This window comes from Leptinotarsa decemlineata, unplaced genomic scaffold (assembly GCF_025532065.1).
Source record: "Leptinotarsa decemlineata unplaced genomic scaffold, Ldec_3_MD MMD2_tig00026340_RagTag_RagTag, whole genome shotgun sequence".
Lineage (NCBI taxonomy): Eukaryota > Metazoa > Arthropoda > Insecta > Coleoptera > Chrysomelidae > Leptinotarsa > Leptinotarsa decemlineata.
In genome coordinates this window covers 13,068,856-13,088,371 of record NW_027412694.1, presented here as the reverse complement: position 1 = coordinate 13,088,371, position 19,516 = coordinate 13,068,856, and the positions used below count along the sequence as shown (strand labels likewise).

The window sequence follows — 19,516 nt, the reverse complement described above, 5'->3', positions numbered from 1 at the left end:
CGATAATACAGCTCTCCTCGCTTCTTCCGGGCGTTGGCGGTCGTCTACATGCAACGTGCATTGGACGACCTCGAACGCTGGTACCTCGACTGGAAGATTCGGGTGCACCCAGATGAAACTCAGGCGATAGATTTGGGGAGACGTAACGTTTCTCCAGACATAAGGATCACGATCTCAGGCAGGAAGATCAAATGGCAACCGCGAGTCAAGGATAGATCGCCGACTCACCTGGGCAAGTCACATTGACAACATCAAGAGTAAGGTTCAGTCGAGGATAGCTAGACTCTATCCTCTGGTCAACACAGTCAAAGCTCAACCTTAGAACTAAGATGTTATTATACAACACGATGTTCAAGCCTGTCATTATGTATGCTTCAGGCGCAGACGCACCCCGTCAAATCTTTCCACACTGGAAAGATTTCAGAATAAGATTCTTCGGATGCTGGTGAGTGCTCCATGATTCGTGCGGAATGAAGCCATAAGCAAAGATTTGAAGCTGCTGACTATACAGTAGTCCATTCAGTTGAGGAATCAGAAAGTTTTCGAGTCAGCGGAAACTCATGAAAACATCTCAGTCAGGGAAGCTGTAGATTACACTATAGACGACCCCACCCGATTCAGAAGGCCCAGTCGCACAGTTGAGTGAAGGCCCCACGACGTCCGTTAAAGTGAACAGTTTGTTCATCCAATACCCCAGTCAGGAAGGGGTACACAGGGCCAGAGCGGCATAGAGGTCATTGATCTTTATTTCGCAACCAAACACCTTCAGTCTTGAATCATTATTTCTCCTGACGAACCTCAGTTGAAAAGGTAAGGGAATATTTTCCAACCTGATTAACGCAAAGATTACTTTGCTGCTGCGAATAGGTACAGTCACCACCCGAAGACGATTGTGGATACTAACAATCGAAACGTGTGAAGTAACTTGGCTTGAAATCTTTTAATTTTAATTTATTATCATTTGTTCAATTTTCAATCGATGCTTGTTTTTTATTTTATTGTAATTTCATTTAAGAGATTTTTCTGCTTAATACAGGGTGATTCAAAAGTACTTTGACAAACTTCAGGAGGTAATTCCTCACAATATTCTAATATGAATTGTCCAAATAAATAAATGTCCGGAAACGCTTCGTTTCCAAGATACAGGATGTTGAAGTTTTATTTTTATTTTCTTCTTTTTCAAATAACTTTTGAAATACTGAACTTAATTAAACGAAACTTGGTAATAGAAGATTTTTGAGGTGTCGAATTCAAACCTGATGTTCTTATTGCTCTTACTCGTAGGGGGCGCCACTTACACGTCTTTTTCTTTTTTAAAGATTCATAACTTTTTGAGCGTACTTCTAGCACATTTTTCAGTAACACAATCGATTCCTCTATCATATCTACGTAAATAAGCTACCCTTGTTACTAGTCGCTGTAAGCAACCGTTTTCTAAATATTTGGACTTGAAAACTTCAAGTCGATTATTTGATAATCGATGCATGATGAAGTTATTACGAATATTTTGCATTTTTCACAAGAATGCTTTGGAAATAAATTTGACGTTTGTGAGTAGTTCTGGTAATTACATATTTTGTGACAATTAGACGTTTTGTTGAAGTTTCCGTAAGTAGAAGTAGAAAACACTTATTTTGAAAAAATGGATTATTCAAACAATAATGCTCATTTAGCCGATATGCATTTCGTTTAGGGCCTTGCGGATGGCAATGCGCGCGAAGCAAGACATATTTACCAGGAGCGATTTCCTAATCGAGTACTGCCTTCAGCTCCAACATTTGCTAGTTGTTCTGTGGCAGAAACAGGTAGCTTTAAGAGGGCAGCTGATATTATTGGAAGACCACGGGCAGTCCGAACCCCAGAATTGGAAGAAGCTGTTTTGAACGCTCTCGAGGAGAATCCAGAAACAAGCACAAGAGTAATTGCTGAAGCTGTCAATTCTACTCAGTCCACAGTTTGGAGAATTATCCACGATTAACAGTTTTATCCATACCATATTCAAAGAGTACAAAGTCTTTTGCCACGAGACTTTCCCCAACGCATTACTATGTGTCAATGGTTTTTGAGAAAATTGGCTGGAAATTCTCAATATTTAAGATATGTACTCTTCACGGACGAGGCAAACTTCTCCCGGAATGCTATCACAAACTTTCATAACAACCATGTTTGGGCTCTCGAAAATCCGCACGCAGTTAGTGAAAGGCATTATCAGTATAAATTTTCTGTAAATGTATAGGCGGCAATAATTGATAAACTTGATAGGTCCTTTCTTTCTTTCGCTCCGAAGGAATGGCGCAACTTACAGACACTTTTTAGAAAATGAATTGTCGGGACTACTTCAGAATGTACCATTAGAAATTCGCATCCGCATGTGGTTTATGCATGATGGGGCTCCGGCCCATTTTAGCGTTGTAGCCAGGGAATTCCTTAACACAGTCTATCCAAATCGATGGATCAGTAGGGGTGTAGAAGAACCTAACCAGGCGTGGGCACCAAGGTCCTCAGATCTAAACCCGATAGATTTTCATTTTTGGGGACATTTGAAGTCACTGGTTTATAAGACTACAGTAGTGAACGAGGAAGATCTAAGAAACCGAATAGTAGACGCCTGTGAAACGATAAGAAACACACCAATAATTTTTGAGCGGGTACGAGATTCAATGACTAGACGACTGACTGCCTGAATCTTCGCTGAAGGTGGACACTTCCAACAATTTATTTGAATACAATTTAGTTTCGTTTATTTTAGTTTATTCTACATATTCAAAATTTCCTGAAATAAAATGTTGACATTTCTTGCAAATTTTATTAAAACAAATACTGATTATGCACCCTTGATACAAAAATAACTATTTCCCTTAAGGATGTCATAAAGGAACGTACCCAACAGTAATGACCTCTTTCTAAAGCATTCTTGTGAAAAAAGCAAAATAATTGTAATAACTTCAACATGCATTGATTATCAAATAATCGACTTAAAGTTTTCAAGCCCAAATATTTAGAAAACGGTTGCTTACAGCGACTAGTAAGAAGGGTAGCTTATTTACGTAGATATGATAGAGGAATCGATTTTTTTACTGAGAAATGTGCTAGAAGTACGCCCAAAAAAGTTATGAATCTTTAAAAAAAGAAAAGACGTGTAGGTGGCGCCCCTTACGAGTAAGAGCAATAAGAACATCAGGTTCGAATTCGACACCTCAAAAACCTCCTATTACCAAGTTTCATTTAATTAAGTTCAGTATTTCAAGTTAGTTGAAAAAAACGAAAATAAAAATAAAACTTCAACATCCTGTATCTTGGAAACGAAGCGTTTCCGGACATTCATTTATTTCGACAATTCATATTAGAATATTGTGAGGAATCATCTCCTGAAGTTTGTCAAAGTACTTTTGAATCACCCTGTATAATTGTCATTTTCAGCTATTCATTTTGATTTTGATTCTTTCAGAGGTTCCAAATCATTTTATATCAAATCAGACAATGGAATGGACCTTCAAACAAAGGTTTGAAATATATTGAACAGGTAAAAAGCTTGTAAAGTGGACAGTAAAGTGTGAATAAGCTATGGATTTTCATTTTTTACTGCACAAAAAGTTGTCAAATACTTTTATAAAAATTGTTATTGGTATTCTGGTCTGATACTTATAACAAAGTTAACAAATATATGTATTTATGTATCACTGGAATGATTCTAAATGTTTCTGCAAACAATGTAAAAATGATCGAAAATCTTTCATAATGAAGAAGAATTCATCCAGATATTAGTGTTTTCACTGATTCAAGGAGTCTAACTCAGGATTAGTAAATGTGATGCGATGAATGTAGTAAATAAAAGAATAATAACATGAAATTCATATAAAACTTTTGAAAGCATTCAAGTCTCCGTTGTTGCTCAAAAGATCACTTCACCAGTCATATTTCCGCAACATTAAAGGATTGTTTTGCCAGATTTTTCGTAAGATTGATGATTTTTGAATAAATTTCAATTCTTTTCTATAGTTGGGCTTGGATAAAGACGAGGTAGTCTATAATAGTTTGATGCTTCAATGCGGTCGGATATCTATAAAATTGTCAGCGGTTACTGTAAAAATGGTTCACGGAGGTTCAGTTATTGATGCAAAGAATTAAAGAATTTGAACAAAAAATGTTGCGTATATGTGTTGCTTGTACTAGTCAAATGTAACAGTATAAAAATATTCTGTGATAGTGTTAAATGAAAATTATTCAGAGCTATATTTTGATAATAAGCCCTGAATGCCATTTTCTGATGTTTTGCGGTAATTGTTCCACAAGAAATAAACTCGGAAGCTGGGTGAATTGAGTAAAATCCTTTTTGTTTGAATAAAGCAAAGTTGGTGGAAATTTTGTTTGCCCAAGCCAGATTAAGTGCTTATGTCATAAGCGTTAAAATGTAAATGTATTCAAATATGCTCTGAAAGAAATAATATCTGTTGGTTTGTACTCCGAACAAACAGACCCTAGATAACACTGATTGAAATATGTCTGTTGACTGAAATTAATGAAATAAACCGTTTTTGTCAATTCTTTCTGACATTAAATTCACCAATGACATTCAACGTTATCACTATTGTGCTCAAGTTGAGTATAAAATAATCACACGATACGAATTGAAATGTTTCCAAAATTTCTGGCTAATGAGCCAGAAATTTTGGAAACATTTCGTCTTGAGAAATGTCTCAAGACGAATTGACGGCACGGCGAAAAAATCAAACGTTCAGTCTTCTTCCATCAATTGACATTGAAGTGTCGCTGTTTTTCGAGTTTGAGAGCCGTGGATTTTTGGAATTTCTTCCTGACACTTCGCTGGCGCGAGTGGGTGGCTAGAGATTTAGGACAAGCGCACACTAAATACTTTTTATAGTTTAGTTGGATGCTTATTAGTATAAAATCTTTATGTGAGTCCGCACATCCAAGCGATTTTAGTCGGCCGACTGAATAATCAGAAACAAGTTGGATAGGCTTACCAATTCTGATTCAATTACAAAGTTGGACAACTATCGGCTGAGTTCTAATCAGTGTGTTTATGAGAGTGCGCAGACTCAACAACTGAACAGTCGGTGCCTGCAGACTCCCCACTCTACATTCCATTGTTGATATCTGATATCAAATATTATCTAGAACCTACTTTATCTTTGAATATATTTGCGTTTTCATTAATTTTTTTTTTCATAATTATGTCGAATATTGCCGAATATTCAGTAGAAAATTCAATTGCGGAAGTTGAAAAGTGACCCGCATTGTATAATAAAGCATTAAAAGAATATTCCGATATGAATATAATAGCTTTTCTCGATAACATTCTTCAATACTTACGATACAACGCGTCAAAATATTATATACATCAACAACTGTTCAGACTTTTCAGTTGGTGGTCTGCGCACCCGCACCGAACCGAACAGTTTTGTTTCAGTAGTGTGCTCAACCCAACTCAACTTTAGGCTTACTTTTAGGCTTCGTAAAGCGTATTTATGCCTTGTCAGGTAATCAGTTGTATTGGTACCTGTATTTGTACCTGTACTTGTACCTGCACTTGTACCTGTACTTTCACCTGTACTTGAACCTGGAACATCAACAATCTTGCTGCCTGTTGTCATTCTGTTCGTTATTCTTGAATTCCTTAAAATTGGGTACCATATTCGATTGAGGTTCACCGCTCCTTCTTTTCTGTTGTAATTCTCTGTGTGTTTGTGGATCTCTATTGCCTCCCGTACTAGTCGGCTATAGTATTCCTGGTTGAGAGCAATTAGTTCTGTGTTTTCAAACAAAATTATGTGGTTTCCTTCACTAAGCGCGTGTTCTGCCACAGCTGACTTGTCCGCTTGGCCTAGTCTACAGTTCCTTTTATGCTCTTTTAGTCTCGTTCCCATGGATCGTTTGGTGGTTCCGATATATACCTTCCCACAAGTGCACGGTATGCGATAGACCCCTGCTGCTGATAATGGGTCTCTTTTGTCTTTAGCCGACCTGAGGCTTTGTTGTATCTTCCTCGTGGGTTTAAAGACTGTTTCGATGTCGTGTATATCCAATAGTTTTCCAATTCTGTCCGTGACCCTAGGGATAAACGGTAGATATGCTCGTGCAACCATCTGATCCTTTTTCGCTTTCTGAACCGTGGTGCTGTTCGGTTTCATGGCTTTCCTGATCTCGGAGGCACTGTATCCATTCGATCTCAAGGTCACTTCAAGGTATTTCAGTTCCCTCTCCAGATGTTCTGGTTGACATATTCTCCGAGCCCGTTCCGTTAGAGTGGAGATGACTCCTCTCTTTTGGCTAGGATGGTGGTTCGATAGTGCGTGCAAGTATCTATCTGTGTGTGTGGGTTTTCGATACGCTTTGTGGGTTAGTCTGGTACCATATCGTTCTACTAGTACATCTAGGAAAGCTATCCGTTGGTCCTGCTCAATCTCCATGGTGAATTTTATGCTAGGGTGTTGGGCGTTCAAGTGATTTAGGAGACGGTTCAGGTGACATTGGATTCGGTAGACAGAGCTCCCCAGCCAAAAATTTACTCCCTCATTATTTACGAAACGAATAGAAATATCAAAAATTTTCGAGATCCATAGCCGAAGGTTTTCAGGAGGATATATTTATACGCCCATCATCTTTTTTAAATTATAATTCACAATGTGTGATACATAAGCGGTGACTTCAATGTCCACAATATCGAATACTCAAACTTTCAGATATCAACGACAAACAAGGTCGCGAAGCTGAGGAATCTAATTTTGTCACGAAATCCAAAATTTGAAACCATCTGACTTCTTGTCACGGTTACGCATCACACCCTATTAAAACAAGCAAATACACTCGGTTACAATCATTGTTATCAGTTATTTCTTGAATTTCTTGAGTTTTTTTATAGTTTCATCAACTTTCAATTCCATTATTTGCATTCTTTTCTTTATTAACTTCTCGTTTCATGATGGATAATATACAGTACGAATCATTGCTTAGTGAGAAAGGTGAAACCCTAATCGTTGTTGGTGGGTTGAAATTCTATTGGTCAAATCATTTGCTAATAATATACAACATTGAGCATGCATTCACAAACAGTGCAGAAGTTTTTTGAATCAGTGCTCAAGCATATAGATCATTCGAAAGACGACGACCACCTTTCAAAGCGGCCAAAATTGAGAAACAACTCGAAGGGGAAAGCTCTTGACGACTTTTCAGTACCTCCATCTAAGCTCTTTCATGCTAAAATGTGAAAAACTGACGCTAAAAAACTGTGCTCATAAAATGTTGCTTCAAATCGCAATAATATTAACCTTTGCAGGCTGTCCAATCTTCCTGAACTTCCGCAGTCATTTACTGATATTTATGACGCTCTTAATAGTATGAAAATCGATACGAATAAGTCAGAAGTTTTTCTTCAAATCAACGGTTCCAACATTCCGTTAGTATCATTTCTTTTTCACCTTACATTATATTTTCAGCTTCAGTTTTCTGTGCAGATTTTGAAAGGCGATACATCCAGCTATCAAAGCAGTATTACCGTCGGTTAAAACTGCTGGCAGTTATTTTCATCTAGGTCGAAACTTTAAAAAAAATCAACAACTTGGTTCAATTCCAACGTACAATGATTGCAATTCAGAAAGCAATTTATCTTCGAAAGGAATATTTGAGCTGCCTCTTTCACCTCCGTCTGAAGTCAGTGAATATTTTGCTTTCGCTTTCATTTCCATTCAGCCTACAGAATCTAGAGTTGAGGAATTTCGCAAGTGTATGTTGAATAACAACATTTTTGATGAAGCTATTTTCCCGCAACTAACTCGTACGACGAATAATTGTGAGTATTTTCACCCCAAACTCAATGCCTCATTTCATTCTTCGAATGCCAATCTACTAGTAGATAAATTCTCAAACAATCTTCTTGATGTGCAATGTGATGTATATGTATATCAAAATGCGCAGCACTACCAAACGATCTACTAAAACTCTTCAGAAAGAGCTGCATTGGAAGGGTGGTGACATTAGTCGTCTACAATTCGTTAGGAATGTATCTTCAAACCCTTACCAGCTTATTTCAGACAAAAAAGCTTGATGTTTAAGTTGGGTTAGGCCCAAAGTGAGTGGGTCTATCCGACCCTGCACCGCAACCCACAGGGGTTTATTGTGGCTCACACCTATTGACACTTGACCAAATAAACCCAGCTTCTTTACGAAGCGAATTAGTTTGTATGGTGAGTGGTCTTTCAGATCAGATGAGAAGAGTACGGCTCTGCCGAACTCTAAAAGCCTTATTCGGTCCCCAGCGGGACAGGCACAACGTATATGCTCTGTTGTTCCATCGGTGCAAGATTCCCACCTTGATACCCGCGACAATCTTCCCATATGAGGGATTTTGCATGTCAGCTACACCTGACGATGCCTTAGATTCAACCGTGCAAGGCTTTTTCGCCTCTGGTTCTGGTGAATCATCATTTGAGCACAAACGTTTGCTAACCTGCTCATAGGGGGTTTGTTCCTCCACCTCAGACAGATTCTGCGTACGCCGCTCAAGAATTTGGTGCAAAGCGGTTCTATAAGGTACCCCGCTCTTGAGGAGACAACTCAGTCGTTTCCTGGCTGCACCACCAAACCTTTTTAGGTTCAGTTATTGAATCAGGAGTTCGGGAGTTGAGAAGCTCTCGCTCCTGAACTGAATTTACAGAGAGGTCAGTTGGCGTCGCAAACTCGACATCCATTTCCTCTGTAGACTCGCTCTTGAACTAAATTTACAAGGTCAGTTGGAGTCGTGAACTCGACATCCATCTCCTCTGTAGATTCGCTCCTGAACTAAATTCACCTGGAGGTCAGTTGAAATCGTAAACTCGACATCCATCTCCTCTATAGACTCAGCGTCAGAAAGAATTTATAAGTTTACTCTGTCCATAAATGTCCCACGAGTAGCTAGGGAAAGAAGGTCAATCACGGCAGAGCCCCGCATTACCGTGACAAGGCGATGCTACGACGAGAGGGCGCCCGGTATCTCGAAGATTCCGTAGAGACAGCTGATAGGCTCAGTGACATTCATCCTCTCGGCACGGATACACACACCTTAGGATTGTGCCATCGTTGGGATGCCATTCAGTTAGGGAATAACAGAACCACAAGTGATTCTGTCATTCACGTATCCAGCGGGGCTACGTGGAAGCAGGCATCCGATGACCAGTTTGCTCAACCCCCACATCCCAAGTCAATGCACTCGCCAAAAAAGCATGCACAGTGGTTCAGGCAGTGAAAGATGAACAAGGACAGCTAACCCGCCAGGCTGATGACTGAAAGTTCGAAATAGATTCTTCTACTTCTTTTTCTACCTTTCACCTTGACATGAGTCATCATCGTTTCGAAGTTTAATTTTCAATTTATCAAGCCTCAGTATTAATATCTTTCAACATGAAGTATCTTCTTTTCAGAAATTATATGATTTCAGTATTCAATTCCATGTCCTTAATATTTAGATCCTTTGACACGAAGCATTTTCGTCTTCATCCTTCAATTTTAGTTTTTAATTTTATAAGATCGCCCAGAAAGTTAAGATTCTTCTCACCAGTTGGCAGAAAGGCCTTGGTTCCTATTATCCCTATTACTAATGACAAAAAGAGTGCAAAGCATTGTCTTGAGTGTAGGGAAAATACTTCGCTCGGAATTCAGGCGTACGTATTCAATCCCGGACAGAACTCGGGTGTATACCTGAAAAAAAAGTTCATTTTTCAGGTGCCGGACGGAATTCGAGTGCAGATTGATTAAGAAAACAATTTTTTTGGCACAATCTCGGTAATGGAATATCAAAAATCTGGAACGAACATTACTATGTACCAGAAAGTTGTTCAAACCTCAGTAACTTTTGATATTTCATGAAGCACTCCTTAGACATTCTTCAGGATATTGCTCACATAGTTCAGCCCCAAACATTTCCTGAAGCTGCCGGATACTATTAAAGGAAGAGACATCTTCACACTTTGAAACATCGAAGGAAATTTGGTGACTTCTATAGATATTACCAGGGAAAATGCTCTACTGATTCCCATAGAGCAGTATACATATGGAGTATTCGATCAACTATAGCTGTCTATTGTTTTTCAAGTTTCACCTGGTGTACCAGTCTGGGCTATTCATTATTATTTTGTTACGAACTTGATTTCTTTCGTCTACAAAAATTATTCGTGAATTATATGAGATTGTATAACTTTTTTCAAATTCGAAGGGGTATATTTCAGGAGAGAACAGTTTGTGAAAGAGAAAAGTTTTGGCTTTCTACTACTCTCTCGGTATGCAAAAAATGTGGAAAACAGGAAGGAAAGAAGCAATTTATTCGAGAATACACTCTTCACAAAGATATGTAGATCATGCACAGGTACAAACAGGTACAAACCGGAATGAAAAGCCCTCTTGAATAACACGAAAGAAAAAGGACTTTCGAAACAGTTACTTTTATATGAACATTGAATTCTGATGTGCTGAAGAGGCAATAAAATAAGTGTCTTATTACATGAATATCGATGTCTGCCATTGAGGATGACAGTGTTCCATCTATGTGAAATGTATCTCTTTTATTTACTATATTTTGTAGCGTTCCTGTGAAAGATATCAATTCCATAACGAATGTTTGGAGAAAAAAGTGATTATTTGTATGATTCAATGTTCACATAGAAGTAGTTGCTTCGAATGTACTTTTTTGTTTGTGTAATCTAATGTTAATTCATAGTTGTTTCGAGAGGGTTCTTATCAGAGTAGTTACTTTCAGAAGAAATAGGGCAAGGTGTAAAGCCTACTGGATTATGAGTTATGAAGCACCACCTTACGCTCCCCTTGGAGACAGTATAAAATACCTCCGTTGATGTTAACTGAAATGTTTCTTAATGACGTTAAGAAAAACACTTCACTTGAGTATATCTGATATATTACTGAGAGTAGGTATCGAAAACTCTGTACACAAACGATGTTATTTTTTTTTCATTCTTGGCTCGTGACGGGAAGAGACATATGCACACTACCGATAGTACGGTAGTGCTAGGGGTAACTGGCGTATATTGGAAATTCAATACATTATTTCCTCACCAGATCTATGCTTTTTTCGTTTTCATAATATATGTCCCACCTCCTGAAGCTCTTGGCTCCTACCGAGCAACGTCTAAATTGGTAGCAAACTGCCAAAAACGACTCTCCTCGATAGGAGGACTTAACAGATTGTCTCTGATCTGCATGCAAATGACAGGTTCTGGTTCATTGAACCAGAACCTGTCATTGGCATCGCTTCGGGCTTTGCCAAACAAACACTGAACACCTGGATGGCAAGAAGATTTATGGACTTCTGGCAGAATCTTCCAGGATTGGCTCACTCCAAGGCGTTTATTCACCCTTTGAAGCTTGATTGGACTACAGTAGGGATGAACTACGATGTCTAACAGACCTTCTTACAGGTCACTGTCATTTGAATCATCACATGCAGAGACTTGGACTGTTGGAAGACAGTGTGTTTCACCTCTGTCTGGAAAATGATGAAACAGCAGAGCATATACTTTGTGCCTGCCCCGCTGAGAACGGAATCAGGTTCTTTGAATTCAGCAGATCCGTACTCTCACCATCTGACCTGAAAGACCACTCACTATACAAACTAATCGGCTTCGTTAAAAAGCTGTGTTCATTTGGCCGAGTGTGAATAGGTGTGAGCCACAATAAACCCTTAGGGTTGCGCTAGAGGGTCGAATAGACCCACTCACTTTAGACCTACCTACCTACCTACCCACCTCCTGAGGAAAGATTCATCTCCTTGACATACTGATGAAAGAATTTTTATCAGTGTTTTTAATGATGTCCATCGACTCATCGCAGTCAGTTATCAGTTTGAGTAGCGTGTTCAGTTAAGTTGAAGCAAAGTCTTTCTTTTTTATTCTTATCCATCTCGAATCGATTGGGACTTGTCTGATGAACAGTAGCAAAATATAATATTCTTGGCTTCTGGGACTCTTTACCGTATTTTCATTTTTCTTCTCTTTGATCGGCATTATATTGACTCGTATTGAGTGTAGGTACAGCCTCTTATTTTTTATTAGTGAGCTCATTGATTGGATCATTTACCACCGCAGCACTTTACAACATGTGCTATTTGCTAGAAGGATGGCTTGTTCTCTGTTAAGGGCTTGAACCAGTTACATGTAGTTATTTGAAGAAGAGGCCCAAAGTAATTCTCTCAACAAATGCAAGGTGATTCGTTTTAATTACAACCCTATATTCAGTCACATACCAATTACATATTCAATCTTGTAGAGGAAAACATTTTCAAGATAATCTTTTTTTCTATCTCATTATTACAGTTTATTGTATCATTTTCACTATAAAGGGTTTTACAAAAACCGCGAGACGTGTCACTATACAATAGCTTCCTCTCGAGGAAGCCTCCTCAAGCGTTAACGCTTGGAAAAGCTACACTAGCTTTCTCAAGCTATTGAAGATATATTTTGAAATAAATTTCGAAATTTCGATCTCTCCCAACTACCTGCACAGTAAGGTGTGATCTATCTAAAAACAACTACTTCCCCGGCTAATACCACGCTGGATATTGAATTATATCCGACAGGCATTTATGCAAAATTCCTCACAGAGGCTAGTCTCGCAGATGTTTCTCGTTCATCCAGCAGCAGGACCGTGCTGAAACTATTCAAAATCATTCAAGTAGATCACCTGCAGACCGCGGTTTCGATTAATTTCAACACGGCTCCGCTACATATATGAAACCTTCGTCTGAAAGAAAAATCGTTAACTAGTAACAAATCCATCTCGTGAACAAAGCCCAAAGCGGGAAAGAAACATCCCATATACCAAAACTCTAACAGAAACATACTAGCATCTGTGAGGAATCTTGCATTAATGTCTGTTGGATATAATTCAATATCCAGCGTGGTATTAGCCGAGGAAGTAGTTGTTTTTCGACAGAAGTTTATCTCACCCTACTGTGTAGGTACTGTGAGAGATTCATATTTTGAAATTTATTTTGAAATATTAATTTCCATATACGTATGTATCTCTCCTCAATAATTTTCACTTTTCAAATTTAATGTGTTCAAGGAAACTTCTCTGTCCTAATAAATATTCCAGTATTTCTAGTGTTCCGATCAATAAAAAAGATCGATATGAAGAACTCTACTGAGCTTGATTTAACAAAACTCCAAAGGATATAATAACAAGTGATGCAGCGGTTGGAAACTCTGCTTGGAAAATCTTTCGGAATTGAAATGGAAAAAAATGAGGTTGTCGTAAAAAAACCATCTACTGGAAATGTCTTCTATGGAAAATCATAATCTAGGCAGTTCCATGAAGACAGACAGACAATCCTATACAGACACTTTCAATTAGTCTTCTCTGCCTCTCCAGCCAAAACGACCTGAGTTGTTGAGTTTCACTTAATAATAATAATAATAATAATAATAATAATAATAATAATAATAATAATGATAACAACAGCATTGTGCTGTTGACCACCAAACAGCATTGCCTTGATAGGATACGAATGCTAGTGGCTGCTAAGAAGTCACTAGTGAGGCGAGCGAGAAGTATCGCGGAAAATCTTAGGTTCCGCGAGAAACCTTCTCGCTTATTCCAAGAGCCTCCACGTGTTGTGGATAATCCGCCGACTGCTGATCAGGTGGAATCCTTCTGGAAGGATATCTATGAACACCCGCAGCCACTCAACTTAGACACTCCAGCCCTAGCGCAGTTCGAAGCTTTCAACAGAGAGCTTCGACAGCCTGAGCTCAATGAACTGCGCAACCCGATAACCCCAGATGACGTTCGAAGAGCCCTTGTTGGTTCCAAGAACTTTGCTGCTCCAGGCCCAGATGGGCTGAACACTTATTGGTGGAAAAAACTACCAAGTACCCACCGCCATCTGGCCAGAGTTTTCAACTTATGGCTGGACGGAGAGCAGCCGGTTCCGGATTGGTTTGTCGAGGGGCGGACCGTTCTCATCCCCAAAAGCGGAGATTTGTCGATTCCTAAGAATTACAGACCGATAACATGCTTGAATTCGTGTTATAAGTTGTTTACAAGCATCTTATACACACGAATACTCACCGCAGTTGACCGAGTGTTCGAACGGATATATGAGCAGAGAGGGTCGAAGAGAGGAGTCGCTGGATGTAAAGAGAACCTGCTCATCGATAGATGTGTATGGCCTGGATCGATTACCGTAAGGCATTTGATACAATTTCGCATGAGCTCATCTTGCATTTGCTCAGATGCCTTGCGGTACCCGACAACATAGTGAGATGCATTGAACAACTGATATCACTTTGGCGAACTCGCTTCACCATAACATCTGGTCAAGCAAGAGTCCAAACAGGGTGGGTCACTTTCAGAAGGGGTGTATTTCAGGGTGATTCCCTCAGTCCCCTTCTATTCTGCATCTCACTATTGCCATTATCCGTTGCGCTCAGAAACACTCGAGGGTATAACTGTGGCACCCCCGGAAACCGGAGGCACAAGGTCACCCATCTGTTTTATATGGATGATCTTAAACTTTATGCCTCTGGAGAGAAGGATCTCCATCAGTCCTTGAGGGTGGTGGAAGAGTACACGCATGCTATCGGTATGAAATTCGGGATAGACAAATGTGCAATGGTTCATCTCAAAAGAGGACGATGCGGGGACTACGGAGAGGATGTGCAGCTCGTAGATGGAAGCATCCTACACCATCTGAATGCCGGAGAGACGTATACTTACCTCGGGGTGGAACAACGCCACTCACAAGAGGTAACCGCAGTGAAAAACTCTCTCCGCGGCAAGTATCAGCACAAACTTCGACAGATCTGGTCATCGGAGCTGTCGAGGAAGAACAAAGTTGCTGCAACAAATATGCTTGCCGTTCCAATCTTACTCTACTCGTTTGGAGTAGTGAAGTGGACTCGGGAGGAGCTGTATCAACTCGACGTAAGGACCCGAAAAATGATGCATCTCTATAGGAGTTTGCATCCCAAATCGTCCGTTCCAAGGTTGTACTTCCCCCGACAACAGGGTCGTGGACTTTTGAGTTTGGAGTGTCTACATGACAGAATGGTACTGGATACAGCCTGTAAAGTCGTCAGGAGTTCGGATCCCCTTCTCTGCATGGTCCGTGACCATGAGAGAGCAGGAATTGGAGCATTTCTCCTTAGGGCAGCTGCTCGAGCAGCTGATGAACTCGGTATAGTTTTCGACTCTGAACGAGGTGACTACAACTCTGTCACCGAGTTGGAACCCGTTCAGCAAAAAGCTCAGATAAAAGCCGCAGAGATCACCTTACTTCTGCGAAAACACAGGGATGAGCCAATGCATGGTGTCTTCTTCAATTATATTGAAGACCTTGGCTTATCAAAGCGCCTGACGTTCGCCTTTCTCAGGTCGAGTGGGCTGAAGTCGGAAACTGAGGGGTTCATCATGGCTTGCCAGGATGGTGTCTTCAACACCTTAGTCTACCGCAGTCGCGTGATGGGTATAGAGGTTCCTGTCACAAGGTGCAGGGCCTGCCGCGAGGTGCCCGAGACCCTAATGCACTTACTATCAGCATGTCCAGCATATGCGGTCTCGGCCTATATCCATCGACATAACGCGGCCCTAAGAGTGCTATATTACCATCTACGGCACTCTTACGGTATTGACGAGACACCGGTGTTGCCCTACGCTCCGGGGGATATTGAATCCGTTATGGGGAACGGGAAGTGCCGAATTTATTGGAACTATTCGTTCCCCACCCTCAGGCTCATACAAGCTAATAAGCCTGATGTAGTTCTTCTCGACGACCAGACCAAAACGATATTTGTCGTGGAGTTTTCAGCTCCTGGCGAGACGAATATCGTCAGAAAAGAGGAGGGAAAACGGATAAAATATCGAGATTTTCTCTTCGAACTCCGCAGACTCTATCCAGATCACTCTGTCAAGATGGTCGTTCTGATTATTGGAGTCCTTGGTGGAATGATGTCTTCTCTACTCTCGAATCTCAAAATCATACCGGCTTGCCGCACTAAGGCAGAAATCTTAGCCGCACAGATGCAGAAGGCTGTCATTCTTGGCTCACTGCGTTTGCTCAGGGCACATGATTCTCGGACCCAATGATCACTTACCCCACGGTGTGGGGAGTGGTCATTGGTTGATTATGCTGGCGCGCCCTCCCGAATGTATCGGGGCTTCGGGGGATAGGGCCTGACCAGCGCACACTACAGTGGAAAAAAAATTATAATAATATTCTTTATTCAGTAGAACACAGGATCACAAAAGAAATGAAATCTATCAAATACGCTACAACATTTCCTATGCAAACTGAAAAGGCGGAGTTCATCTTAAGCATCTGGAGTGCACAAAGATGGTTTTTCACTCAACCTTTGGACAAACAGAACAAAAGAACAAAAGATCGCAGATAACTAATGCAAATTGAGTGAAACTATAGATATAGGTATGTGCTGATTTAAATAACCGCTTTCTAGATATTAGAGGATTTCATAAATACAAACAAATTTTTTCGAAAGGAGGAGAGTTTCGTATTCTTAAAACCATTTGGAATACCATTGTAAGTGGTCGATACATTATAGGAAAAACTTCTCTCAAACAATGATGATTTGTAGATTGGTGGTGTTATAGTATCTTTCGATCTTATATTGACATTGTGAACGTCAGTGCGAAACACAATCTTTCTATAAAAGTGGGAGAGAGTTTGGGTAGTAATTATTTTATGATATAAGGTGGAGCAGTGAAGTTTTCGGCGAGATTTCATATTCAGCCACCCGGCTTCTCGTATCTTATGACTGATGGGTTGACTGCATTCCGATATATGCTTTTCGAATCGTAAGGAGTAATCTATCCAGAGCCCAAGATTCTTCACCACATCACAAAACTGTACAGGAATGTTATTGATAGTAACACAAACATTTTTTTTGATGAAGAAGTCTGTCATTTCGCCTCCCAAACAGCATTGCCTTAGATTTGTTTGGATTTAATCAGAGAGAATGATCTTTGGATATTTTGAAAATTCTGTCAAGGTCTTCGTTGATTTTCTGACAACCATTCACTGTGTCTGATGGGTGAAGTATCATTCGCATACATTTGTAGATAACAATGGGAGACAATATTTTTGAAAAATGCTGTAAAAATTACATAGAGAATTAGTCCCAAAATGGATCCCTGTGGAACCCCACAGGTCAGTTCTCTTGTTTGAGAAATCCTAGTAATGAGTACAACAAACAAGAATATGTTTCAGCGCAGAATGATTTAGGGTATCGAAAGCTTTCGCTAAGCTAAGCTAATCTAAGAGAACTAGAACAGTAATCATTCCCGAGTCGGTTGCCTGGAAGATACGATCTGTCACATTCAAAAGGGCTGTCGCGCAGCTATGTCCTTTTCTGAATCCAGATTGAGTATCCGGCAAAATATTATATGTTTTCAATAATTCCACAAGTTGTTCTTTTATACTTCTTTCTAATAATTTTGAGAGAACGGGTAAAATACTGATTGGTCTCAGGTCTTTGAGCTCACTGACCACCTCACATTTCGGTAATGGGATCACATTAGCCAATTTCCACTGAGTTGGATATACTGAATATTCAATGCAGAAGTTCAAGAGGTGAGAGATATATTCAATTATGAATGGAAAACATAATATGATGAATCTTATGTTGAGACCGTCAGCACCGTCATCGCAGAATGCCAATGCGAATTGTACACGTATTTCAATCAACGTACAATTTCTTTGATGTATTTTCAAGACTTTTCACTATGATTCATCAATGAGAGGAAGTAACCCAACGAAACTTTTGAGCCTTTTTTCTGGTGATGCACTGTTTGGAAGTTTTGGTTCCCCATGCCCCCTCCCGGGTTGAGTGCCCTGAGTTGAAATCTTTTCCACACGGTAACTGTGTGCAGAACATTCCATCTCGTCCATCCACCCCCGCTCCTCCGAAGCGATCCTCACCTCACTGATGGGCACTTCAGCAAGATTTCAGCGACTTTTAGTCGAAAGTCAGCCTTCAGGTGCTTTCACTTTCTAATCTGCTGTTTGCTTTTATCGTGGCTTTCCTAATTGAATTTTCGCACGGGGTCCCCAAAAACTAACCCGATACGAGTGTCTTTTGTCGCGAGCAGTTTTGTTTCTCACTGAATCTGAAAATGAGATGAGTTCGAAATCTGGTTAGGAAATTTTTATACTTACCGGAGCCGCCTGACAGCGACGACTCTCGAGGGTAATCTCTGGTTCTGCTTCATTGGCTATTCAGTGCATTGTGTAGACCGCTTACAGCTGGATCGATAATCCTGTATACCTGTATACCTGCATGTTGCTTCTTCGACCTATTATTGGTAATAGATTTTGTCAGGCAGATCTCGCCATTCCTATTCTCTGCCTTCATAGCGCACAACGGTCTTAGGATAAACGTCCTCGAGAGGCTGGTCTGACCTCCTCGGCTATTCCCCTGAAGTCAGTGACCTAGTGCCTGACTCCTCGACCCCAAGTTTGTGGAAACCATTGACATTAGAAAGAGCACATTGTTGCATACACTACAGAGGGCGCTGGCTGACTGGATGACAATATGGCTAATATACCAGTAACGTTGAATTTCTTATTTTTTGGTGAGTGCCATGAATGCATAATTGATTTATTCTATTAGGGTTCATGAGCACTCGAAAACCATTCAAAAATACAGCTCGTTTGATTCTATTTGAAATCATATTTAGATATAACTTGTACTGTCTTCAGTTATCAAGGTAAATATTATTGTCCATTTTTATGCTTAATTCGTGGATTCGAGTGATCTTATTATTGTATATCTATTTGTTTTCCTGCTTTATTCTTATAAAAAATGGATGAATAAATGGAGAAAATTCCAATGAATTGATAGATGTAGCCGTCATTACGTGGTAGGAGATCATAATGAAAAGAGAAATGAAAATTTCTGTTTTTTATCACTTTTATTTGTAACTAACGTTACTGCAGTTTCGTTCTATATGGACATTCTCAAACTTATACAATGAACTGACAATGATGATTGGAGAATGTAATGAATCATTGTTATTTTATTGTATAAGTTTGAAAATGTCCATATAGGACGAAACTGCAGTAACGTTAGTTACAAATGAAAGTGGTGAAAAACATAGAAATTTTCATTTCTCTTTTCATACAGAAAATTTTAATTGATCGTTCATCTTTAATAAAGATTTAAGAAGAAGAAGTTCTTATAATAAGTGTTCAAAATGTGCTCCATCTACTTCCTGGCAGTAATGCATCCTATTGCTAAACTCTTGTCGTACTCGTCCCAGTGTGTCAGCGGAAATTGCCCTACATTCTTCAACAATTCGTTGTTTCAGAATGGCAATACTGTCAGGTGCTGTAGCGTAAACCTTAGATTTCAAGTACCCCCATAGAAAAAAATCTAATGGTGTAAGGTCCGGTGACCGAGCTGGCCATTCGATCGAACCTCGTCGTCCAATTCATCTACCACGATATTCTTCATCTAGGTAACGTCTTACTGCACCGTAATAGTGTGCAGGAGCA

The 19,516-nt window shown here is 39.8% G+C and overlaps 1 protein-coding gene across 10 annotated transcripts in view; it reads left to right on the top strand.

The window, feature by feature from the left end:
- The window catches only part of LOC111504205 (potassium voltage-gated channel seizure), a 741,437-nt gene that overhangs the window by 622,361 nt on the left and 99,560 nt on the right, over positions 1–19,516 (top strand). For 9 of the 10 annotated variants that reach the window (XM_074183663.1, XM_074183665.1, XM_074183666.1 and 6 more), the window contains one exon: positions 4,000–4,020. The exons of the other annotated variant lie outside the window; for it this stretch is intronic. In XM_074183663.1, coding sequence (XP_074039764.1) covers positions 4,000–4,020 — 21 coding nt within the window. The remainder of the gene's footprint in view (positions 1–3,999; positions 4,021–19,516) is intronic. 10 annotated transcript variants of the gene reach the window in all.